Source organism: Zootoca vivipara, chromosome Z (assembly GCF_963506605.1).
Source record: "Zootoca vivipara chromosome Z, rZooViv1.1, whole genome shotgun sequence".
Classification (NCBI taxonomy): Eukaryota; Metazoa; Chordata; class Lepidosauria; order Squamata; family Lacertidae; genus Zootoca; species Zootoca vivipara.
The window spans coordinates 31,540,145-31,566,262 of record NC_083294.1 but is presented as its reverse complement, the minus strand read 5'-3'; the positions used below and the strand labels follow the sequence as shown (position 1 = coordinate 31,566,262).

General features: G+C 46.3%; 1 protein-coding gene across 2 annotated transcripts; it reads left to right on the top strand.

Annotated features, from left to right (window-relative positions):
• Positions 1–1,134: 1,134 nt before the first annotated feature.
• On the top strand, positions 1,135–26,046 carry SRPX2 (sushi repeat containing protein X-linked 2). 2 transcript variants are annotated; one of them, XM_035113535.2, is made up of 11 exons: positions 1,144–1,280; positions 7,013–7,150; positions 13,840–13,923; positions 16,015–16,206; positions 17,941–18,117; positions 18,798–18,924; positions 19,232–19,353; positions 20,145–20,324; positions 24,286–24,419; positions 24,517–24,638; positions 25,827–26,046. In XM_035113535.2, exons 2-11 carry the CDS (start codon positions 7,081–7,083, stop codon positions 26,005–26,007), a joined length of 1,389 nt encoding a protein of 462 aa, XP_034969426.1. In that variant the 5' UTR covers positions 1,144–1,280; positions 7,013–7,080; the 3' UTR covers positions 26,008–26,046. The 2 variants fall into 2 exon arrangements, with proteins under 2 accessions (XP_034969424.2, XP_034969426.1); XM_035113533.2 differs by lacking the exon at positions 25,827–26,046 and having other exon boundaries at positions 1,135–1,280; positions 24,517–25,479.
• Positions 26,047–26,118: the final 72 nt, after the last annotated feature.

Here is a 26,118-nt window from a genome sequence, read left to right as displayed (position 1 = left end):
TTTCTCGAGGACCCCTCATTGAGCCGCTATTGTGACAAGGACCCCCATTAATTGACTTACTTGCTTGAACATCAAATGCATTATCTTCCTCTTCATCTGTAGGCCTTTGTCGTTTTAACGAACCACTTTTTAACCAACGGTCCATTTTTAACTACGCGAACTGTAGCTTCCGCGAAAAACAACGCTTTGTTTACAAACACTACTGTTTTGCAAAGAGGCAGCGCGCGCCAGGGAGGAGGGAGAGGAATGGAGAAGACCACGTCATAGCCATGTCATAGCCACGAAGACCACGAAGATCCTGGCCACGTCATAGCCACGTCATAGCCAGCCAGCCAATTGGGTGGCTGGGTGTGTGGCTGGTGTGCCCCCCCCCTAGTTTTGATCCTGGGTACCCCCATGCTGGCTTTTGCATGACTGCCTCATAATTGCAGAGGTCTCTTTTCCCCCAAAGTTGTTCCCTCAACGTGGTTGGGGTTGGGGTTTTCTGCAATTGAGTGCTAAAGAGCAGGTTTTCTCAGAGAAAGCTCCTGCAAGGGGGGGGCACGTTCAGACACAGGGCTTTAAAGTGCAGACTGTGCCTGGAAAGACTGGAGCAAAGGCAAGTGTGGGTAAAGCCATAGGAATAGTTTGTTTTAAGAGTGGCACATTGATATTTAAAGCGCTTTATTGCCCAAGAATCCTGGGAACTGTAGTTCACCCCTCGCAGAACTACAACTCCCAGAACTCGGGGGGGGGTGCTTCAAATGCATGGCGTGTGCACAGCCACACAAGAACCAAAATGCTAAAATCCCAGCACATTGTCCTTGCCCTACCAAAGTCTGGTGAGAAAACATGCTAGTGTCATGGTTTACTGACTGCCTTCCTTTTAAACCATGAATTTACGATTCATGAAAACTGAAGTATCGTACATCTGGGGATAGTAGAGGGGGCTGCTTATGTTGCTTTAACCCTGCTTTTTTGGGGGGGCGGGGTTGCATGTTCGGCACTCAGTGAGTCATTGAGTAAGATTTCTTTCTAAGCAGCCTGGATCTCTCTTTTCAACCCCCCCCCTTCCTCATCGACGAGAGAGAGAGAGAGAGAGAGAGAGAGAGAGAGAGCAGCTTTAAATAAACATCTGGCAACTGCAAGCTACTCCACATCTGGGCAGCATTAGCTGAGTCTGGAAGCCGGTAAGAACAAGCCACTTGTTTTGAGAAAGTTAAAGAAGAGGACTCCTGTATGGACTGAGAGAGACAGAGAGACAGAAGGCACAATTGCACACCTTTCCACGGGCAAGGCAGGTAAGAGAGAACCTGCTTCTTTTTTTTTAAAGAAGTCCTTTGCTTCTCTGTTTGCAACAGACCGAAAAGATATGGGGGAGACGGGCAGCTTTTTTATTTTATTTTTTTTCAATGAATTTATTAGCCGCTCTTGCGCTGAGATTCTCTAAGCGACTTACATAATTGGGCTGTGTGTGTGTGTGGATATGGGCTGTATGCTACGTTAGCCATACCCAGAGTAAACCGCTTGAAATTAATGAGCAGGACTAACATAAGCCCATTAATTTCAGTGGATATACTGAACTTTGTTGGTTACAACCCTAAGGCTGCAATCCTATGTACACACTTTTCTGGGGAGTTGGAACTTGCTTCTGAGTAGCCAAACCTAGGATTGTGGCATGAATAAATATTTATAAATCTACATCCGTTTTGCACAAATGGAAACCGGTGACTTGTGTGTCATTTGGGGTGTGTGAGAGAGATGCTGAGCATACAGGGTTGCCTTTCTGCTTTAAGAAGTTGCATCAGATGACTGGCCCATCTATCTATTTATTTAATTTATTTAAGAATTTGTACCCTGTTTTTCCCCAGACCAGCTTTTCAAAGTGGCTCATGATTAAAACGTAATGTGACAACAGTAGAGAACAGTAAACATCAGCATATGACAATAGTAACACATACCGGCTTTTGTTTTATTTTTAAATGCAGGGAACAGTAAAAAAAAAAAAGTAGGAAACACATTCTGGATGGGGGGAAATGAAGTTTTCAATTTCTGTCTGAAACCAGATATTTTTATCTCAGAGTTGTCTACTTTTACTGGTATTCTAACATTATCAAATTGTATCATCTCTAAAGCATTGCTTTGCCTGTAGAAAGATGTCAGGTGCAAGCCCTGATATCTCCTCTTACTTAATTGGGATCTCATAAATCAGGACTATACGCTTACTTCAAAATGTGGCAAGCCAGCCCTGATGTGTTTGAGGGTTCCTCTTGTTCATTCTGAGTGGCATCCTGGACTTCTACCCCAAAGACAAAAACATGGTGTCTTCCTTTAGATACTGTATCTTCCCTTGTCCCTCCTGGCCAGGGTCCTGTGTCTTTTAAGACCTATGTGACAGGCTGAAACGCAGCAGGGAAAGCTGCACATGTTGTTGCATTTCCATTTGGTAGAAGTTACTATGATCAAGACACAGTAAGCCCATCAGGAAAAGACCCTGATGTTGGGAAAGATTGAGGGCACTAGGAGAAGGGGAAGACAGAGGACGAGATGGTTGGACAGTGTTCTCGAAGCTACGAACATGAGTTTGACCAAACTGCGGGAGGCAGTGCAAGACAGGAGTGCCTGGCGTGCTATGGTCCATGGGGTCACGAAGAGTCGGACACGACTAAACAACTAAACAACAACAACACAAGCCCATCAGGCAAGGGTGAGGGAGAGAAGGTGATAAAACTACACAGAGATGAAGAAACAGCCAGAGATGAAGACAGGTGTTCCTGCCAGTCTTATAGCAGGAGTGGCCAGCACGGTGTCCTTAAGGTGTTGTGGGAATACAACTTCCATCTTCCCTGACCAATAGCCAGATTGGCTGAGCTGATGGGAATTGCAGTCCACAGACCATGTTGGCTGCCACTGTCTCTTGCTCAGTACATCATTCCAGTAGAAGGCAGGGGCAGGATTTTGGTGATTTGGTAGACACAAGACACAAAATTACCTGCTAAACTCTTTCTACAAGTTGACCTCCCTCCTTATTAATGCATTTGATTGTAGAATAGTCCTTCCACCTTGAGACAGAGTGGGGGGAAGAATATATGCTGCAAAACTTTTTAGCATGCTGCTCCTTTTGGTAAAGTGCTGAGTTCAAAACTTACTTATTAATGGGATTAATCTCTGGCAAATTACTACCTCTCAGCCTCAACTCCCTGGCTTTAAAATGGGAGAGCAAGCAAGTGGCTAGGGAGTTTAAAAAAAACACCTCTATCATAATACTGGAATCCCATATCATCCAATGAAACTGAAGAATAGGAAATTCAGGTCAGGCAAATGGAAGTATTTATTATTATTATTTTGCCCAGCACATAGTTGTAATGGTAGCATCAAATTTTGATGGCTTGCTTAGGTTATGTGTTCCTATATACATAAAAATGTAAAACATCATAACACTCTGAAGTTCATGCGGCCTTGCCAACTGCAGCATGAGGAATAGCAGACTGCTTCAGGGGAGCTGTTTAACTGGGGGTGGGAGGTGCTTCCTATAGTGGTTTAGCAAACTGTTGGAAGTTGATGGGGTTGAGAGCCTACCATCATCTAGAGGGCCACAAATTCCTTACCCCAATCCTGCCAGACCTGCCTGACCACAGTCAGAGCGCCAAGCAGACCACAGTCAGAGGGCCAAGTACAGAAAAGTTACCTCCAGCTCAACAGGCTGCCCTGTGCTCTATGATATTGAGGAAAGGGATGACCCTTTATAAAAAGAAAAGCCCTCTGCAAGACTAGTTAGTAAATATGAATTTATTGTTTTTTCTCCTGCAGTGCAAAACAGGCACCAATAATGATGTGCCAGCTGAACACACTGGATAGTTTTATTTTACCCACTGGACTCTCTAATTTGTTTTTATTTATTTTTTTAATCGTGCTTTATCAGGCAATTTGTCAGTGAGCCTCCTTCTGTGTGTTCATCAAGGCATTTCTTAAAAGGTAAAGGGACCCCTGACCATTAGGTCCAGTCGTGACCGACTCTGGGGATGCGGCGCTCATCTCGCGTTATTGGTCGAGGGAGCCGTCATACAGCTTCCAGGTCATGTGGCCAGCATGACAAAGCCGCAACCAGAGCAGCACACGAAAACGCCGTTTACCTTCCCGCCGGAGTGGTACCTATTTATCTACTTGCACTTTGACGTGCTTTTGAACTGCTACGTTGGCAGGAGCTGGGACAGAGCAACGGGAGCTCACCCCGTTGCGGGGATTCGAACCGCCATCCTTCTGATTGGCAAGCCCTAGGCTCTGTGGTTTAACCCACAGTGCCACCCGCACCCCAAGGCATTTCTTACTCAATGTTTATTTGCTAATAATTCCTGCTTCCCGGCCAACCACGTACCCTTCCTTCCTTCCTTCCTTCCTTCCTCTGTCCCTTGTTTACATGTCCCCCAATGTTATCAGCAGTACATCCCCCCCCCCCGATGTACAAATTATATTCTCTTGGCACCTGGAGGTCACTTTTCCCAATCTATAGTAAACCTTAAGGTTAGCATCTGTTTTGTTATGAGATACAACACACTTCCAGACCTGTCACTATTTTCAGGGGAATTCAATCACATAACGGCAAATTCAGGTCTTGTAATAGGAGATTGTGAGGTCTTGTGTGACTGACAAACCCGCTTCCTCTAAAGATTGGACTTTTTACAGTAAGGAAAGTGATGGGGAAGGTATGGAATAACTCTTGCTTTGATGCAACACTATCTAACCTCCCTGCAAACAAATTGAGACAAATGCTCATTAAATAGCCAATGCCATCTAATCTCCCTGGAAACAGAGCAGGATGACTGGTCAATGCACAGGTCCTCTGAAAGTGCCCGTTGTCTATAACTAAATATCACCAGTGTTGTTTATTAGGAAGGGAGAAGCAAACTGAATCTCATAAGATGATGATACAGAGCCTGAAGATTGAAGAAGCAATGCAAGCAACACAAATACATCTCTGTCCTTCTGCGGTGGAAAGCTTCTTCACCTTAAGATTGGCTTCTTTTGGTCTGCCTGCTATTAATTGGTAGTGCCTGTCATGGGCCTCTCTGCCAAAGACTTTCCCCCCCTTCTTGAGCCTCCAGCCTGTTCCTCCCCTGTTAACAGATGGACACTTTTGGCTCATGCGTAATACATATATGCAAACAACCAGTTGGAAGGTTCTATGTACGAAGTACTGGCTTAAAATGCAGCTCGGCTGCTCCTTTCCTCAATTTGGATTGAAGCTGGGGGAAAACAGACCAAAATACAGTATTGCATAAGAGAAAAACCAGGATATATACCTGATATTGATACTGATTGTGTACACTGCGTGTACACTGGCTTCCCAAACTAACAAGGGGAGCACACTGGATGCAGAGTAAACAGGAGTATGTACACAGCCAGGTAGCAGCAAATAAAGTGCTGTCTGAATGGAGCAGAATAGAAGGCAGAATAAATCCGCCACTAATCCACTGTTATTGTGTAAAGGGCATGCTGCTGAATACACCAGCCTGGAGGGGTGTCAAACCAAGATGGTCCCTGCACGGGGGACCACTCCTCATCTGCAGCCTATGCAGCCAGGGGCAAAGGAAGGCGCCGGGGCCCCCAGGGCGGGCGTTGCTACGTAGGGCGCATGTGCAGCGTCGCTACATATGACGCATGCGCCGTACGTAGCGATGCCACACATGCGCTGTACATAGCGGTTTGCCGGCAGCGCCACTCCAGTGTCGTACGGACAGTGCCGGGATCCTGTGCTCACAGCTGCAGCCGCAAACGGAGGATCCTCTGTTAGCATAAATCCTATGCAAGGGAAAAAAGCTGCATGTGACTGATTGTTTACATTATAAGACTGCTGTAACTTTCCCACACACAGGAGACAGTGTAACTTGATCTCCTGTCATGTGATGTTCTTTGTTCTGTTTCTACTTTCACTTCTGATTGAATGAGAGTGATGGCGAATACACTTAACCATCGCTCCCTAATAAACGTAGTTAAAAGCTACGATTGTTTGCTGTCTTCTTTACCGAAGCCAGTGGCAAGAGAAAGAATATAGGGCTTTACACCCCAATATTCTAACATCCTCTACGTGCGGCTGCGGCAGTGCGATAGCTGCTCATGCCGCCACGAGCCCCCATGGGGTGACTTCTTGCCACCCCTGCAGACATGGCACCCGGGGCGCACCGCCCACCCCCCTGTTGAGATGCCACTGTATGCAGCACCAGTTGTTTCTGTGCAGGTGGTGGCAGGGAACTGGTATTTGCCTGCCTTCCAAGCAGGTGATCAGCACTCTGTCTACCAGCTGTTTGCCAGGTATATTTTCACATGCAACCTGCTTCAGGTGCCCTAGGAATTCTGTATCGAGACACATTCACTACTTTTTCAATCAAAACTAAAAAAATGTCAAAATTTACAAACAAATATGAGCGAGAGTCCTGCACGTTAGTTGACTCGTTTGGTGGTTTCAGCAGGGTGAGCCGGCATTCTTAACATATATCCAATGTGATTTATGTGTATCTTGTGGTTTTCCTGCTCCTTATTGATTTGATTCTTCTGTTGTATTTACTGCAGCTTTGTTGTATGATTGTTTCTTTCGTATTGGAAAATATTTTTAATTCGTCATTGTTACTGTAATGAATGAGTTGCTTTAAGCTCAGCCTGGCCGTTGCCAAAGTGAAATACAAATATAAAATAAAATAAAATGTGCTTCAGTTTCAAAAAGAAAAATAGTTTTCTTTCTTTTGCACCTCTGCCCCCAAACATTTAGGGGTTTTTTTTAAAAAGAAAAATAAACATATAGAGTCTACATGTGTATGTCTAAGGCAGGCATCCCCAAACCTTGGCCCTCCAGATGTTTTGGACTACAATTCCCATTATCCCTGACCACTGGTCCTGTTAGCTAGGGATAATGGGAGTTGTAGGCCAAAACATCTGGAGGGCCAAGGTTTGGGGATGCCTGGTCTAAGGATTAGCAAGGGTTGGGGTTGGCCTTGCTGCTTTCGATTGTTGACGTCCTGCCTCTTATTCTGGCTTTCAGCTTGAATTCTCAGGCAGCTCTGCCTTCATCTTTACCCTGCCATCTGGAATCTCCATTCGCATGCTAAGATGCCCCGAGGAGCATTCCCCCTCTTGCTGCTTCTGTGGGCCAAAATGGTCTCCTCCACATGGTATGAAGGTAAGCACTGACAAGGCAGTACCAAAGTCATGCAGACTTGGCCCAAGACAGGCACATCCATTTTTATACACATTGTAATTAGCTGTGGTCTCCTTTTGGTCACTGAGCTGCCATCTGAGCAAGACCACAGTCAGTCTGTACATAGTAGGGTATCTTTGTCAAAGAGGCCCCCAAGGGATAGGCAATGGGAAAGGGGGAGGAGCAGCCAGACATCCTGCAACCCCTTCGCCACAAAAGCATTGCAACTAATAACCCATCGTGGAACTAACTGTGGTTCCTGCTTTGCTGGGGGCAAGGAAGGGCAGACAGGTACGCATCTGGGGTTAGGGCCATACCTAGATTTAGGTAAATATAATTCCGCACTCCTCTGCCCCCTGCAATAGCAGGAGCTAAATTTTTCCACATGTCTCTGTCTCTGGCTGATGAGGAGACCACTTGGCAAGCAATGGTTTGTCTGGAGCAGTTTCAGACAGTAAGCAGTGGGGTTGGGGTGTCGACAGGGAGTGAGGGGCTGGCAATGAGTAAGCCTCTTTCCTTCCTCCACTGAGTTTCTTATGCATCTTGGCTCTCATGTGTTCCACTAAAAGTCCATCCATTGCCTGGTCACTGTTAGGCAAGCAAATACCGTCAGGAGACACAGTTCCCAGTTCTTATTGCAGTCGTCTAAATGTTTCTGGGAAACCTTGCAACAGATGTGCTTTGCCACATGTGCATGAGGCTTAAGAGGCCATGCCTGTATAAGCTTGGGCCCTTTTCCTGGGCCAGACTTCTGTGCCTTTAATGGCAACAAGACAGAAAAGGATTTCAGCAGGCAATGTTTTCCCCACCCTCTCTAAAAAGCAACAACAACCCCAAAACAATTATGAACATAGGAAGAGTCCTGCTGGATCAATCCAGCATCCTGTTTTAACAGTGGCCAACCAGATGCCCATAGGAAGCACCAAAACAACCCCTGAGTGCAACAGCAGTCGACTAGCTCAGTTGGTTAGAGCTTGGTGCTGGTGACACCAAGGTTACAGGTTCGATCCCTGTACGGGACAGCTGCATATTCCTGTCTTGCAGGGGGGGGGTTTGAACAAGATGACCCTCGGGGTCCCTCCCAACTCTACCATTCTATGATTCCCAGCAGCTGAAACAACCTGCCTCTGACAGCAGAGATAGCACGTGATTGCCAGTAGACACTGGGGATGATAGGCAAATTTGTTTCAGGCCAGTTCTTGTGCCTTGTGAATTTAAGATAACTCTGCCCACATTGCAACACCAATGCTAGGTTTGGTTCAGACAAGGCTGGTCTATCTCTCAACCCCCAGCTATGAGCTGTGGTGAAAGAGTTGGTTTAGATTTCTTCATTTCCATCTTGGAAAAGTGTGGCCACATTTGTGATTGCTGGAGCTACAACTACTATGGGCTATGAAGGCTGACTCAGCCCTTTCCTTGTAAGGAGATGGTTAGACATACATCAGACTTTCCCTAGAGGCTGGTGGTGCAGGAACATGACACTGGAGAAGGACAATTTATGAGTGGGAAGGCAGTACCCCACAGGACGTCATTGTGTGTGGTGTGTACACGTTCTCCATGGAGATGCTGTCTAGACTAGTATTCATCCTCTCCCTGCCCCTCTCTCCTGACTACTTCCCACTGCAAAAAATGGGAAGCTTGCTAGCCAGAGAAAGAGGCAGCGCTTCAAGCAGCTTAGTCCACACACCATTAAGATTCCCAATGAAGTGGGAATCAAAATACTGGACCAAGGAAATAAATGTAATAGGGACCAGAGGAAGCATCAGTAAGTGGAGTCCTGGCAGCTGCCCCAGGATACCAGGAGCTGCAATTAGCCCTTGCCTCTAAGCCTCATCCAAACCTGGAGAAGGTGAGCAAGAGCTGCTCTTCCTCCTTCCTCCTCACTTCCATCAGTGCTCACACACTGAGAGAGGTCAGACACTGCACAGGCAGCAACAGGAAGGAGCACAAATAAAAAGACTGGGGGTTCCAGGAACTGGTTTCAAGAACGCTGCTGGGCAAGTCTGTGGGCCTTGGCAGAAGCTCAATGGCACTGATTCCTGACACTGGCCTTTAGTGCTAGGCCGCCTCTCTTGAAACATACAAGGCAGCAGTGTCTCTGGGCATGTGCAGCCTGCATCCCAGTCATCATTGGCAGTGGGAGTGGGTGGGTGGGTGAGGAGCAGCTTTTCCATCCTAGGTATTTTGCACTTAGCCAGCCTTGGGCTCTCAGGGCCCTTCTTCTTATAGACGTGAAGCGATGCTCTCAAGCAGAGCAACGGAAACATCTGGCCTTTTGCTTAGCAGAGATGTGGTTTCAGAACTAATGCAGCAGACGTTGTGCCTCATTTCAAGCATGGGTGCTAAAATTAAGAGGTGGGTCCATTCACAAACAGGAACAGGAATGATTCATGAGAGTGCCTGGGTGATGGGGGGGGGAATGAACTGTGGCCTTTGGAATTAGAGGGAACCCAGTGGAAATGTGACCTAACTGGGTTGGAATGCCAGCTCTTATTCATTCATCTGGGATCCAATTCACTATAAAAGTTATTTTTGTCTCCACATTTGTCTTTCACTGATCTTTGGGAAAACACTTGGGGAAACACACACACACAACCCTGCGTTTGTTTTGTCTGAAGCAAAGAAAGTAAAGAGATGCTTGCAATCTATCCTTCTGGCATACATACACAGGAAAAGACAGCCTTCAAAATGATCCAACGTGTCTTTAGGGAGGGTTTGGTTAGCATGCATAGGCGTAGCCAAGGGGGGCAGGGGGGCAGCTACTCCCCAACCCCACTATCAAGTAAAACAATAGAAATATTTAACTGACCAATCACATTGGTTCTGTCAACACCCCCACCCCAAAAATAATCCTGACTACGCCTATGTTAGCATCACCGTTCTTCCAAGGACAATAATCCTACAAGTAGGATCCCAGATTTTTCTTAGAGGCTGCTGCTGAAAACTTACGCAGACACCTCATTGCAAGGCAAGCTTTCCACATGTTGGATACCCAAAGGATCATTTGGAAAAGGCATCCTGAGCCTGCCCAGCATTACATCATAGTGAACACTTGAAACTTCCTTATACTAGGTCAGGCATATGAATAAGGTGATCCAGCAGATATTAGACACTTGGAGATTCAATTCAGCAAAGGCTCCTGAGAAGCTTAGCAGTTATGGGATAATGGGACAGGGGGTCCTCTTATGGATCAGTAACTGGTTACAGAGCAGCGAGCAGAAAGTAGTAATAATAATGGAGAGGTGTAAAGAGAGGGGGGCAGGAATCTGTGTTAGGAATAGGTTAGGGAGGGTTCAGGTGCCCTACACACGTTTTGGGTGAAGGCATGTAGGCCCCCTCAGACTCGTGTGTGGATTGGAACTGTAGGTTGAGAGGTGTATGCTCCACAGACCAAGCATGGTTTGCACTGCACTTACAAGGTGGCCTTTCTTTTCTACTTTTAAAATATTTTAAGCTGCTGACCTGACAGTAAAAGCAAACAAACAAAGCGCCTCTTCTAAAACGCTTCCAGGGAGTAACCGTACATCCTAGTGTGAAGTCCCTTCCTGGGGAATTGTATGGGGCGGGCGATGGGAGGCAGCCATCTGCCCCACTCCAAACTCGTCCTTGAACTCAATTGGCATGCGGGTGTCAAGACAGCGACAGCACAAAACCCCGTGGTAGCACAAAGCCCCATGTGCTATTCTCTTGGTCTGTGCCTTCACAGACAGGTTGCATGATGCTGATTCAAAGAAAGCAATTTGAATCCGTTTTTCATGAAACAAATGAGACGTGTAACAAAATGTTGCCGTGTAAAGTGCTGCTGATTCCAGTCACTTCATTCAATTCCTCCCAGCTAAAAGCAACAGGCTGGCAGATTTCCGGGGGCACAGCATACTCAGTCCTTATGAGCTGTTTCAGGAAGAGGGTTTCTCTCTTAGGGTGATGTTTTATATATATTAAAAATAATAATGTGCATCTGCAAACCTTGGGCATCCCCAAGCCTGCTGGTACCAAGGGAGTGGATGATACAGTTTTCACTGCGTAAGAGCTTTACAGCCTAAACATCAGAAATAAGGCTCACCCACACTTCTGTTAGTCCCATGATTCATTCTGTTTGTCCCACAATTTCTAGGCATTGGTCTGAGAGGTTTTCCTTTTGCCCCACAACTTTCCCTGGAAAAACCCACTTTTTTTTACCACTGACCCAGAACAAAGGTCAATATGCAGAAAACGGTGGGTTTTTCCTGTGGAAAGTGGCAGGACAAATGAAGAACCTCTCAAATCCATACCTAGAAATCGTGGGACAAGTCTACGTGTGGATGAGCTAGTAGAGGGAATGGTTTGGGGGCAGTCTTCTGCTGCAGTAGCCAGTGAATATTTCATCATCAACACCCTCGCTATAATTTTATTTCTTTGCATTTGTGAATCACTTCCCATGAGGCAGGCACCCCAAAGTGATTCAATTATTAAAAATGATTGTTAACTATAAAAAAAAGTTTTAGACAGCAGCATATAGATAAAATCAGTTCAGATTCCAAGTTCAGATACCAAGTGGAATAAAGGTTTCAGAAGGCTTGTTGGAAGGTGAACTTTTTTCACAGACAATACAGGGGGTGCCTGTGTGATATGCATTGGGAGGGAGTTCTGCCATGCAAAAGGTCCGATTCCATTATTGTGCAGAATAGACCTCCTAACAGGATGGTAAGTGCAGGGCTCTCTCTCCTACAGAATGCAGTGATTGGTTGGGTATGTAGCAGCTGAGGTGGTCCTAGCAGGTCCCAAGCCTATCCTGGTTCCAAGCTGTATGTTGCTTTGTGCACCAATAGCAGCACCTTGAACCTCGCCTTGTAGCTAGGTGCAATTATTTCAGCAGCAAGGTAGTAAGATGGTGATATTCTACCCCAGTGAGCAGCTGAGCTGCCACATTTTGCACTAGCTGCAGCTTCTGGGCCAGCTTCAAGGGCAGTACCACACAGAGCATATTGTAATAATCCAACCTGGAGGTTACCGGTGCATGGCTGACTGTGGTCAGGCTAGCCCAACCCGGAAATAGTTGCAGCTGCCTTACCAACTGAAGCTGGTAAAAAGGCTTAATAGATTTAAGTTGTACTCTGGCAATCTCTGCTTCCATGCCATCTCCATGTTGCTTCCTGCATTTAACAGACCTGGCAGAAAAAACTGTTTAGTCTGGTGGTTCATGCCAGCAGCCCTAACCAGGCTGCTCTTGGGAGGAAATATTTGTGCAAGAACTCTTTTCGGAGAGTATATGCTCTAATGATTGGTTTTGAGGTTGGGGACCCAATTCACGAATGTACGTCCCCTCCACTCCCTTGACCTACTGAATTCAACACCAGATGCTATTCATAAAGAGGTTTTAGCAGGTAGAGCCTCACCTCTCTAGGTGCCGTATTCACCAACTTCGGTGCCCTTTCCAAGGATGTTTCAGAAGACGACAAGTTGCAACCAAGACTTGCAAGACCTGCATGATGGATCCTAACATAAAACAACTTCTTAATGCCTCTCCTCAAGTACTAGACGGCTTTGGAGACATTTATAAGATCACTTTGGTTGTGAGGAAAAAAGTGCTGGATACTTGTGCTGTATTAGTATGATCTATTGATTTGCAAATGTGCAGGCAGAACAGGCAGAACTGAAGCAGGCATAAGAAAAGTCCCAAAGCTTAATCATTTCCACCATAATTCTTTCTCTCCCTTCACCAACCCCACCAGAAGCAGATTTAGAGCAGTGCATCCAGTTCAGTCACATTGAGCGTGGAGCCTTGGGGGTGGCGCAGCTAGGATTTAGACTGGAGCATGGTGTGTGTGTGTGTGTGCTGAATTTTGATGTCTCACACTGGGCACCACTGAAATGTGAGACCTCAGGATCCACCACGGACACCCTTTGTTTCTTTTTCTTAACATCGGGCCTGAAGAAGACCTTTGGAGGTCAAACGCTTGTGACATTTCAGTCAGTCCTATTAAATACATTTTCCTGCATTTCTGGATTTTTGCCCCTGACCTGCCTCCCCTCCCACCCACCCAGGACAAACACGTCTACCCGTCTTGTGCATTTGTGTAATCAGTAGCAAAATTTCAAAAGAAATCCCAACAGACAGATCAGGGACCGGGATGATTTCTAGGGAGGAGGAACCAAACTCAAGACTTCCCCTGGGCAATGGCATTGTTGGCACAGATTCGGAACCATTTTGGCAGAGTCTGCATCATTGTGGGGGCGATGTTACTCTGATTTGGGACAGGAACAAGCAGGGCTTCCCCCACCCGGAACTCATTGGAACTCACCTCTCAGGTGGGCGCCATTGCCATTATAAGAGAACAAGGGAGGCATTCATGGTGAATTCCGGCACCTGTTTTTCTAGAACAAGGGGACAAGGATGTAGACCATGGGTAGGCAAACTAAGGCCTGGGGGCCGGATCCAGCCCAATTGCCTTCTAAATCCGGCCTGCACACGGTTCGGGAATCATCGTGTTTTTACATGAGTAGAATGTGTCGTTTTATTTAAAATGCATCTCTGGGTTATTTGTTGCGCATAGGAATTTGTTCATTCCCCCCCAAAAAAATATAGTCTGGCCCCCCACAAGGTCTGAGGGACCCCTTCTGAAAAGGTTTGCTTACCCCTGATATAGACAATCTGGAGATGAGCATTCTGTTTCTCCCCTCCTTTGTGCCAGGATCTGGCTACTCCGCTGCAGAAAGGCAAACCAATGAGGTGTATGCTGAAGAAACCACCCATGTTCTTGCTCCAGAATATCGAGGTAAGCATTTTCAGATTGGTAGAGCTAAATAATCTTTAAAAGTGCACTGCCATCCAAGTGATGTTGGACTACAACTTCCATCAGCACTGACCATTGGCCAGGCTGAGTAGGGCTGATGGGAGTTGGGTTTCCATTGACACATGGAGGCCAGCCATTCTCATGTGATCTCTTGGAAGGCCCAGCTGTGCCCAGGTCACACATACATCATTCTCTGGGGGAAGGGGCAGTTTGGGGCATCCTTGGAAAGGCTCCATCTTTTTGGCTCTTCATCCCTCCTGCAGCCTGAGGGATGCAAGAGGCAAGCAGTAAGGGTGTCAGGAACCCACATACACACATCGATTGGAGGTGCGAGGAGGGAATGGGACCGCAATTACTAGCCCCACTGCAATCACCATACACCCACTAGCCATACTTCTCAGGGGCTGAACATAGAGCATTAGTGAGCAAGGACTGTAGGCATATAGGGGTCTTACATGGAACTGCATCTAGGTTCCCAATTGTGAGGAAGAGCCCTGTATGCTCAAACATTGGGTGAGCATATTCTCATTAATGGCATGCTTCACATGTTTGGTGTATGGTGTCTGCGCACTCCTAGGCCCCACTTGCATTTCAAGCACTATAATATCGCTGTAACAGTCGTGGCTTTCCCCAAAGAGTATTGGGAACTGTCATTTGCTAAGGGTGCTGAGAGGTGTTAGAAGACCCCCTTAGGAGACCGCCCCCCATTCCCCTCACAGAGCTATGATTCCCAGAGTTCCCTGGGAAAATGAATTTGTTTGTTAAACCACTCTGGGAACTTTCCACTCTGTGGAAGAGAATAGGGGTCTCCTAACAACTCTAAGCACCCTTAGCAAACCACAGTTCCCAGGTGGTATAAGAGTGCTAAATATATAGTTGTGGTCAGAGAGAGTGAGGGGAGCCTTGTAGGCCATGTAGGTAACTCACCTGCTCAAACTGGAAAACTTAGAAACAGAAGAGCCCACCACAATGTTAGGTCCCTACCTGCACTATAAAGCAGTATCATAACACTTTAACAGCCATGGCTTCCCCTAATGAATCCTGCGAACTGTAGTTTGTAAACAGTGCTAGGCAACCATCATGGGCAGATATTCTCTTTTCCCTTTCACACAACAGGCCCTTGACCTGCCTGGATAATGCTAGCCATGGGGTCCTATGGGGACAGCCAACAGCTGCTGTTTTGCTCTGTGGCTGGGTCGGCCCTGACTAAAATAATTGATGTAAAGACAGAGAAACAGCTGGCACAAAATTAATTTACCACAGTTCCTGAATTCAGAAGTTTGCCTGAAATGTAAAATTAGGGGGCAGCTAGTTGGGGAAGCTCCAAGGCTGTGCTATTGTTCACCAGGGCTGGCCCCCTGAATCTGGTTTTCAAAGCCTGGAGCTTGTTAAGGAACAATAACAAAGAGAATTCCGCTGAGCACACACAGAGTGCTTTCTTCCATAGCCAAATAACTAACCATACTAGTCAGACCTTAACCAGAGAACTCAGCCTGGTTCTGTGGGCCACCCTTTTAAGGAGGGTACAAATTGAAAGGAATTTAGTGGGGGGAGGATGAAGATTGTCTGTGGTACAGAAAGCAATTCCTATGATTAAAGTTTAAAGAAACTGGGGGTGTTTAGCCTTGGAAAGAGAAGTCAAGAGGTGGACATGATAGAAATCTTCTTACTGCTGAAGAGATGTTGGATAGAAAAGGACAAAAACATACTATCTGCTGTCCCAGAGTGGGCAGAAGTAGTGGTAATGGGATTATGCCACAGAAGCATTAAATTTCAGCTGAACTTGGGGACAAACTTATTTGGGGTAAATAAACGCCCGATAAATATGCCATTATAAATACCATGATGGTATTACATCTTCTGCGTTTCATGTGAAAAAGCCTCATCCTTTCACAGCCACTCATCTTATTGCAAACAATGGGGGGGGGGACGACCCAGATCAGATTCCCCATGGTAGATCTGAACGCATGACCAGGTATATTTGAGAGCAGGTGGCCCCTTGAGTTACGAAAGCTTTTGCTCTTGATAGCTAGAATACCTAGCTGAGGCTCTCTCTCTCTTTCTCTCTCTCAGTTCCCCAGTGGTGTCACCTGTTGAGCATTTATCACGGGGAGGCTACGTGCTATTCTCCTCGTGGAGGTAATTACCGCAGCAGCCTGGGGACGCGCTGTGAGCTTTCCTGCGACCGTGGATACCGCTTGATTGGCCAGAGGTCCGTACAGTGCCTGCTAAACCGTCGCTGGTCAGGCCATGCCTACTGCAGACGTAAGTGTCACGCCAGTGCCCAGAGGCTGCTCCACATTACAGCCATCCTCAGGAAGCCCCATTAAAGTACCCAACATAGGGTGCCATCAACATAACCCAAGATGAGCCTGCAGGATAGCTCAGTTGGTAGAGCAAGATACTCTTAATCTCAGGGTTGTGAGTTCAAGCCCCATGTTGGGGGAAAAGATTCCTGCATTGCAGAGTGTTGGACAAGATGACCCTTGCGGTCATGGGCATAGCCAGGATTTTTGTTAGGGGGGGGGCAGAACCTCTGTTAGCTTTGTACGGTATTTTTAAATGTTTTTTGTTGATGGGGGGCAGCTGCCCCTCCCTGTCCCCAACCCCGGCTATGCCCATGCTTGTGGTCGATTCTATGTATCAGAAGTAATTGATGGCAGAGAACAGACATACACATCTACTACGTATTTTGGAAAACTATCTGTTCGCTTGTAGATTTTGACACCTCTTAAGATATTGTCATAAAACTTTGCCTGCTCGTTGTTCCAGAGACCAATGAGATTTTAATCTATGCTTCGATACAGCTACGCATCATTTTTAATCAAGAAAGCAGGCTGAACCTTTCAGAACTGTATTGATTTTCACCGCTGGTTTCAAGAGTGCTTTATATCAAGTGCAAAAGGAGGTTTGTGGGAGGACTGAGTATGAAGGACCAAGGGTTTCACAGAAGGGTCCAGGCATATTAATCCTGCACCATTAGAACAGCTCTCAGGCAGAAGAAGCGTCCGGCCTGATCCCTGCTATGCTGCAACACCAGAATTAGTTCTGTTAGCCCAGGCAGACCAGGCAACCTAAGGAGCCAATGGGGGCTGTTGTTCCAGGCTTGCTTCCTTAGTCTGAGTAACCTGTCAACGTAGCAAAGCTCTCCCTCTTTGGATCATGCTGGTTCCTGGCACAGATTGTTGAAGAATTGGACTTGCATAGGGGAAGCGGGGAGCTGAATTCGGATTCCTGCTCAATTGGCTACTCTGTGGCATGAATGAATGAATGAATGAATGAATGAATGAATGAATCTTTATTTGCATCAGCCATTGGCCATAGTAATGAAATAGAAATAAGAAGGCAATTATATATAAAATACATTTCAGGGTTTTGAATCAGTAGTCAAATAGTGGTTCTTATTCTGATTGCCCCAGCTAAAAACTTTGCAACCTTTGCTGTCACCTGCTCATCTTGATCTGCCAAGAGAAAGCACACTGTGGCAGTGGTTGGGCAACCTGGAATGGACAATAAAAGAGGGGTGATAATCTCATTCCTCAAGTCTTTATAAAGAGTGCAAGCCAGAAGGGCATGCACCACTGATTCGGTACTGCCATAAATGTTTTTTGTGTGAAATCTGTTGGAATCGTCCCTCAAGTACAGCCAAGGGCAATACATTCAATCTTGCGAGAGTAAAAGTTTGACTCTGTGACATGCTACTCTCTTATATTAACCTGCTGCGCACAGTTGCATGGATCAGCTCCCCCCAAAGCACCCTCACAGTGCTACAATTCCCAGCACCTTTAACAAGCTATAGTTCCCAGGATGCTTTCAGAGATGTTAACAAGCTTCAGTTCCCAGGATGTTTTTTTTTAAAAAAATCTGCTTAAAATGCATGGTGCAGGCGTGACCTTAGTATTTTTGCTACAAAGCTTGAAACACTTTGAAGCTGGTGTCCAGGGGGTTGTAACTACATGAAGAGACTGGGGAACTTTCAAGTTCTCTTTCTGTGCACAGAGATTCGGTGCCCTACACTGCCGGCTATCTACCATGGATCGTACCAGTGTTCAGATGGAGTCAAGGTCGATTCTCACTGTGACTACACCTGCCGGCCTGGATACCACCGGGAAGGCGATCGCAGCCGTGTGTGCACAGAAGACGGACATTGGAGTGGCAGCGAGCCAATTTGTGTAGGTAAATTCTTCCCGGAGCCAACCACATATTGCATGGAAGAAGTTGCCATTGCCACTACCAGGAATGTCAGAGAATTCTGATGGAAACAGAAACGAGAGGGGGAATTGCCAATGTACATGTACTTGGCATATTTAAACTGGCTTTCCATTGTTGGACTCCCTGAGAACTCCCTAAGAATCTTCTGTGCAGAAATCTCTCTGGCCACAACAGTGGAACTACAGTTTCCAAAGACTGCTAAGGGTTTCCAAAGACAGTTTCCAAAGACTGCCATTAAACCAGCTGGGGATATGTCTTTTGGACAGCTAGCTACACAATTATTCAAACCACAACCTAAAGTATTTATTTAGGAATACTTACATCATGCTTTATAGCCCTGAGGGGCTCCCATTTGCCTTAGTGGTCCAACCTCAACAGTTTTATCCCAAAGTTTCTAGTGCATTTCCATGTCACCTTCCCATCTGCAAAAAGTCCATTTTTAAAAAAGTGGATTTGTTGGAAAAGAGCACTTTAATCCAGTTCAATGGCACAAACCAACATTTCTGGAATGCTCTTGAATCCCTCCTGCAAAATACTGACAATTTGGATGTGGCCAGTCACTTGTCATTCAGGCCCAAGACGGAAACTTTCCTCCTAGTTGCTGCATGTTTCCATGGAGTTCCTTTCTGATTCTACTCAAGCAGACATAGAGCCTCCGAAAATCCAATGTCCCGAGTCTCGAGAGCGAATGGCAGAACCCAACAAGCTGACAGCCACTGTGTACTGGGATCCACCTCGGGCAAAGGACTCTGCTGATGGTGTCATCAAACAGTAAGCTTGGGGGAGGCTGCACTGGGGTCTCAGCACCAGGGCAGTCTCAAGCAGGTCGCGCGCCCTGGCGCTGAGGGGTGGAGATCGCTCCGGCGCTCCACCCTCGCAGGGCGCAGCATGGCTTCCACGCGGCTTTGCCATGCAGCGCCCTGCCTACCGGCCCGGCACCCTGACGCCCCGCGCCACCAGGACTCTACCTAGAGCCGGCCCTGCTCAGCACCGTTCTAAAGATTCTTTTTGGAAGAAAAAGTTCAAACCCAGCCCTCATATTTACATCCTGACATATCTCTCTGTCTTTTGAGTCCAGGATGACACTCCGGGGCCCAGAACCAGGATCCGAGTTTTCTGAAGGAGAACACATTATCCGCTACACCGTCTATGACCAGGCATACAACCGAGCAAGCTGCAAGTTTTTTGTGCGCATCCAAGGTAAAGGATAGGACCTTCCCTCATATCTCCAAACTGAATAAGGCATTAAATGTGAGGTTGCTGCGTACATATTTGCCTCTTCTCTTAAATAGGAGCAGTGAGAGAGGCATGGTTTAGATTTCAACCATGGGTAGGCCATGGTCCCGTTGGAAATTCTCTCCTCTGAGAGCTCTGTTTGCCAATAACAACATTCCAGTTGGAGAGAATAGCAGCTTGGCAGGTGGAGGTGGGATATTTTTGGCAAGAGCAGTCCCGATCTGCATCAACTCCCCATCCAGCCCCATTCCTCCATGACTCCTGCCAGGGAGTTGGAAGATACAAGTTCAAACCATTCATTTAAAATAGCACCAGACCAGGACGTTTTGTGACTTGCTACAAATGCCATGTTCTGTTCTGAAGCCGGGTCTGATGGGGAATGAGGCAAGGCAGAGTTGCAGGACCTTGGATAGTTCTGAGTGAGCAAGGTTGGGAGCAGCCTGAGGAGTTCTAAGCTTCTGTCGCCAGACTACCTCTTCTAGAATCCACTCACTTGTGGGATAACTTTAGATTGTTCCCAGTTCCTTGGAAACAGGTGGTTAAACCACTCTGAGAATTGTAGTTCTGAGAGGATTAGGGGTTTCATAACAACACTCAGCACTTTTAACAGATTAGTCCCTTGGATACCCTAGGGGGGTGCCATGCCTGTCAAAGTGACGTCACAGTAGTTTAAATGCACAAGTGTGGGTGTGCCCTGTGTTGTGTTGGAGGTGAGGAAGACTTTGGGTTCTGATTCCTAACCTTCCCTTCCACAGTGAGTCGCTGTCCTGTTCTAAAGCCACCAGAGCACGGTTATGTCAGCTGCACCTCAGCAGGGAACAACTATGGAGCTACCTGCGAGTACCACTGTGATGGAGGATATGAACGCCAGGGTGCCCCCTTGAGGGTCTGTCAGTCCAGCCGCCAATGGTCTGGCTCTCAGCCCACGTGCATTCGTAAGTGTGTGTTGGGGTTGAGGGCAGAAGAGCTAGGGTAAGAGGCAACAGTTGTACCCAAAATAGTTCTACTCAGAGTGCACCCTTTGAAATGAATAGGCATGATTAATGTAGATCTGTTGATTTAAAAGGGGTCTGCTCTCAAGTAGAACTTAACTGGATGCAAGCTTATAAGCAGCCTCACAGGTTGCTGCTGAGGGGAAAGCAGGATATACCTTTAAAACTAAGCCATGCCTCTGATATCACAGTGATGCTTCCACCATGACATCACTGCCCTGAGCTCCAACTGACATCATCTCAGTTGCTGTTTTCCATTTCTAACAGCAGCTGCGTCAATTGGGGAGAAACCAGATTGCAGAGAGCATTTTTGGACCCATTGTTATATTAGCTAGGCATTGTATTTACAGACAAAGCAAGCAATTGTTTCAAAATTAGCCAGCTCCAAAAACCCTCTCTAACTCCACCCACAGCTCAGTTAGAAACAAACACATCCAAGCAGCCACTGTTTGGTGACATCAGCTTCAGCTCAGAGCATTGTTTTGCAAGCATCACTGAGATCTTACACAGTTAACCCAAGTATTTGTTTTAAATGTATATGCCTCATTCGTGCTACAAGAGTGTGGAACACACACACACACACACACACACACACACACACACACACACACAGAGCAACTAGTAGACAGGAATATTGCCTGGCTTGCTGGCAGTAAATGTCCAAGCAAGAGAAGTTGGAGGTTGGACATTATTTGTGTGTCTTGGGGTGTTTCCTACCAGCAAACAGGACACGAACATTAGCAAGCATCACAGGAGCATCCCCAGAAAGGGAGAATTGTCAGAGAAGATACAAAAGGCTTAGTGGGCAGATTTTGTGTGTGTAACATGGGCTGAGAATCCAGATTTTCCTAAATGCATTTACTTACCATCTATGCAGAAAACCTATAATAAATAACTCCCTAAGTTGCTAATAGGGGGCACAAGTGCCGCTGTGGTCTAAACCACTGAGCTCCCGTTGCTCGGTCCCAGCTCCTGCCAACCTAGCAGTTAAAAAGCATGCCAAAAAGTGCAAGTAGATAAATAGGTACCACTCTGGCGGGAAGGTAAACAGCGTTGCTGTGCATTGCTCTGGTTTCGCCAGAAGCGGCTTGGTCATGCTGACCACATGACCCGGAAAAACTGTCTGCGGTCAAACGCCCTCAGCCTGTAAAGCGAGATGAGCACCACAACCCCAGAGTTGTTTGTGACTGGACTTAACTGTCAGGGGTCCTTTACCTTTTACATTTTTAAGTTGCTAATAGTTGGACAACCTAAAACACTATGGAGATGATAGATAGATAGATAGATAGATAGATAGATAGATAGATAGATAGATAGATAGATATACAATGCCTAGCTAAACTAACAATGAACCTAAGAATGCTCTCTGCAATTCAGTTATTCCCCAGCTGATCCAACTGCTGATAGAAATTAGAAACAACTGAGATTATGTCAGTTGGAGCTCAGAGCAGTGATGTCATGCTAGAAGCATCACTGTGTGGGATCTCACATATTATGTATGCAGCCATGACTACCTGAATGATATATGCCCAAAATTGGAAAGAGGAACAGGCCCCCCAAAGAGACGATTGGCAATTAAAACTGATGGAATATGCAGAGATGGCAAAACTAACTAGAAGATTAATAGATCAAGATGATAGACTTTATGTAATAGAATGGGGGGAATGGGGGGAATTTATTGAATATGTGAAAACAAATCGCAAATTAATCTAAACACAAGCAGCAAGAAATTTAAAGGAATTATAAAGGATAAATTTGTTTTTTTTAAAAAAAATGATAAATTAAGATAGGCAGTAAGAAAATGACAGAAAAATAAGAAATGCAGAAAGGGAGGAAGTCACAGAAAATATTATTCGATTTGTGTAGATTTATATCCACTGTTGAATGCTGTTGAATGGGAAAATGGGAAATAAAATATGAGGGGGGGGGACTCTGATCTCAGGTGCATGTCTTAGTTTTAAAGGTATATCCCACTTCCTAGTGTTAGCCCTTCATAGGGATTAAAGATGCTTAAGTATCAGCTTCTTTGAGGTCCAAACATTCTCAAAAATCCTGCCTAAGGTTACACAGAGTGAAGCTTCTCCTCCACTGGGACTTTTATGACATAAATGAGACCTGAGATCATTGCTACATTTACAGTGCAGTATCCATTCAGTTCTCCTTTTGAATAGAGAAATGGAAACGAAGGAGATGATGCAGGCACACAAGCTACAGTGGTACCTCACAAGACGAAAATAATTCGTTCCGCAGGTCGTGCCGTCTTCCGAAAATTTTCGTCTCGCGGAAACAAACGGCAGACGGGGGGGGGGGAGGCCAAAAAAAAAGTCTTGCGAGACACGGCCTCAGAAAGCTTTATCTTGTGAGGCAACAAAGAATTGCTAGATGCTTTCGTCTAGCGGGTTTTTCATTGTGCGAGGCATTCGTCTTGCGAGGTACCACTGTATTCCAGATCTCAATGCTCCTTTGGCCTTCCACTGCTAAACATCTGAATGGGGCTTCTAAGCAAATGCTTGAAACCTCTGCGCAATCAGGAGGCATGACTTATCTAGACAGGGCTTGCACCCAAGGAAACCTTTGAGCCAGATGCAATTCAATGTCACCTCACACTGCTGGATATGTAGATGTGTGATTTGGGATTATCTAAATCATATATGGAAAATTTACTGCTTGCTTGTAGAAAACCTCCTAACTCCAGTTTCTTACTATTTTATACATATTTTTGCTGTTATTGGCATGGGGGCATTGTATTTGAAAGTGCCCTATACAAAAAAGGAAACAAGGGGTAAGAATCTATTGAATGCTTTTCTACACTTTCCTGGCCCTCTAGATATATGATCTGGAGTTCTTTACAAGTGTTCTGAAAATGTTACTGATGGCAGAAAATTATTATAGATATTGAAGGAAATAGCACTGGTGGACTCTGGGCTGTCAAATTTCATTGGGCTTGTTCTGAACTTTGGTTCAGATAGCTCACTTGGTTAGTGTGTGGTGCTGATAACGCTAAGGTTGCAGGTTTGATCCCCATATGGGATGGCTGCAAATTCCTGCAGAATCCAATGCTGCAAGTCTCTAACTCTGTGAACTGGAAACCCCATTTCAGCATTGTTGGAACATGGGAGAGTAACCCGTGCTCCTTCAAATGTTCCTGGACTCCAACTCCAATCATCCCTGACCATTGACTATTACAGCTAGGGCTGATGTGAACTGGAGTCCAATAGCTGGAGGACCAGTGTTTCCTCATCCTCAGCTTAGAACCTGGAAGAAATGGCTGTTGGGGCAGTGATGAATAACATCTTCTCCTACCATGGGCCTTCTGAGCATATTGTTGCATTGCCAGCTTAAGAGCAGTGATTACAGGGAACCAAGCCTTTTCACTAGCTGTAGGGCAACTCCCCTTAGTGTTCCTGAAGAGAAGGGACTGGAAGTAAATGTGTGTGTGCTCAGCTGAGAGCACAAAGTGTAAACAAGATCCATTTGCACCATTGTGACCAACCATGTGAACCAATTTGGGTATCTGAGATACCCAATTTGGGTATCCCTAGCAAAGGAGTGGGGGCAAGGGATCTATGGCCCTCCAGATGCTATTGAACTACAACTCCCATCAGCCTTTGCCTACTAGCTATACTGATTGGGACTGAGGTGAGGTGGAGTCCAACAGGTTCCCTTGACCTATTGTGAGCAAGGTTAGTAATCTGGCTCCACTCCCCAGAAAAGTAATAGCAGTGATGGCAGAAAGGGGGCATTTGAGGGGACACTCAAGAGATGTCCTTAGTATCCATTCCTAGAGTGTGGCAGGTGGCTCTGTTGCCGCTATTACTGCTCTCCATTCTTCATATTGCTACCCATCTAGCATGTTAACACCAACCATGCTAAAACCCTGTGTTTTCTCATGCTCTGCTGTCAGCCATGCAGATCAATGTGGATGTGAACTCTGCTGCTGGCCTTCTGGACCAATTCTATGAAAAGCGCCGGCTGCTCATCATCTCTGCTCCTGATCCTTCTGACCGCTACTATAAGATGCAGAACAGCATGCTGCAGGTAAGCCCTTCCTCTTGAATTTCCATCCTAGAACTCACACCCTTCCCATCTCCAGCAACTGGGTTCCTTCAACCATTTGCTTCTCTCTTCACTGCAGCAAGCCACATGTGGGCTGGACTTGCGCCACATCACTGTCATTGAGCTGGTGGGGCTGCCGCCTCACGAGGTGGGGAGGATCCGTGAGCACCGACTCTCAGAGAACATCATTGAAGGGCTCAGGTTAGTGGTGCAGAGTGGCTGGCAGAGGTTCAGGTTCAAATCCCTGCTCAGTGACGAACGTTACTGGCCTTGGGCGACCACTTGCTGGGATGTTGCAAAGAGAAGAGTGTGCATGATAAGGCAAAACAAAATGAAGAGGGAGTTTGCTTTTTCCACATTTGTAATTTTTAATTCAGCTGCCACAAAATGCGGTGGGGTCAACTTAGAATTTAAAAATCTTTAAAGCCAACTATCAGTGAGTACAAGCCAATCTGGCTACATGCATCTTCCAGGTTTAGGAACAGTAGCTGTGGAACAATTAAAGGGCTGTTATTGTTTCCATGTCCTGCTTGTGAAATTGCAAGAAGCATTTGGGTGTCCGCTATTGGAAACAATATGGTGGACTAAGTGGAGCTTTGATCTGATGCTGTGAAGATGGTACCAGATCCTTCATTCATCTCAGTGAACTGGGGTCTGGAATAAAATGTGGTGGACCCTGAGGCATATTTCCCTTTCCCTATATTGCTCCAGTTCTGACCCTGTTGTATCCACTGACACTCTCACTCCATGATACGGATAGATACCTTGGCTTTAGGTGCAGTGGAACAGCAAGCCAAAAGTAAAAACTGGCAACTGGCGGCTTCTAGTAGTTGTGAGCCATGGGGAAGCCAACAACAGAGACACCCCCCCCCCCAAGATTGCAGGCAGATAGAAGGGCTCAGGCAGCCCTTAAGTTATCCTGCTCCCAATGGCTTTATAAAATAATGCAAAAACATTGAACCTGGCCTGGAAACACATAAGCTGTCAGTCAGTGCAAGCACTCGTGTTACATGCTGGCTCCCCAGGGCCTCTAGATATGGCGAAGTTGGGTATGGCTTTGCCCTTATCTGTCATCACAGAGTGTCAGGAGCAGGAAAATTCAAGCTGCTGCTGCAGCTGCTGCAAAGGAAGGTTTGGAGCGCACTTAAAAGAGCTGAGGCTTGGTGTTTCCTACATCTCATGGGAAATGCTTGGCGGCATAAAGGGTCAGGTGACCTGACAGGTGAGCAGCTGCAACTGCCTGTCAATGTGGCCCACGGAGGGTTAGCTAATTGCAGATCTGGCCCTCTGGCCAAAAGCAGTTCCCATCCCTGCTCTAAGACCACTACCCTTCATGAGCTCTTAAGGTCTCCAGCAAACTGGCCACCAGCCAACTTTCTGTTTCTATAGGCAGTTCCTGCATATCACCCGCTCCCGCTTCAACATAGTGTTGGTCGACAAAGAAGGCGTGGACCGTGAGCGCTACATCCAACCTCTGACACCGGACGAGCTCTTTTCCTTTGTGGATACCTACCTGCTGAGCAACCAAGAAGTGCTCCAGAGGGAACAAAACAGGGACACATGCGAGTGATAATGGGCTGCTCCATCCACAGGAGTCACAGTGGACACCTTTTGACCTCTAACATGCCCTGCCTGCTAAGGGAGAGCCAGGACTTCCCTTTCAGCATTGAACTGGAGGTGG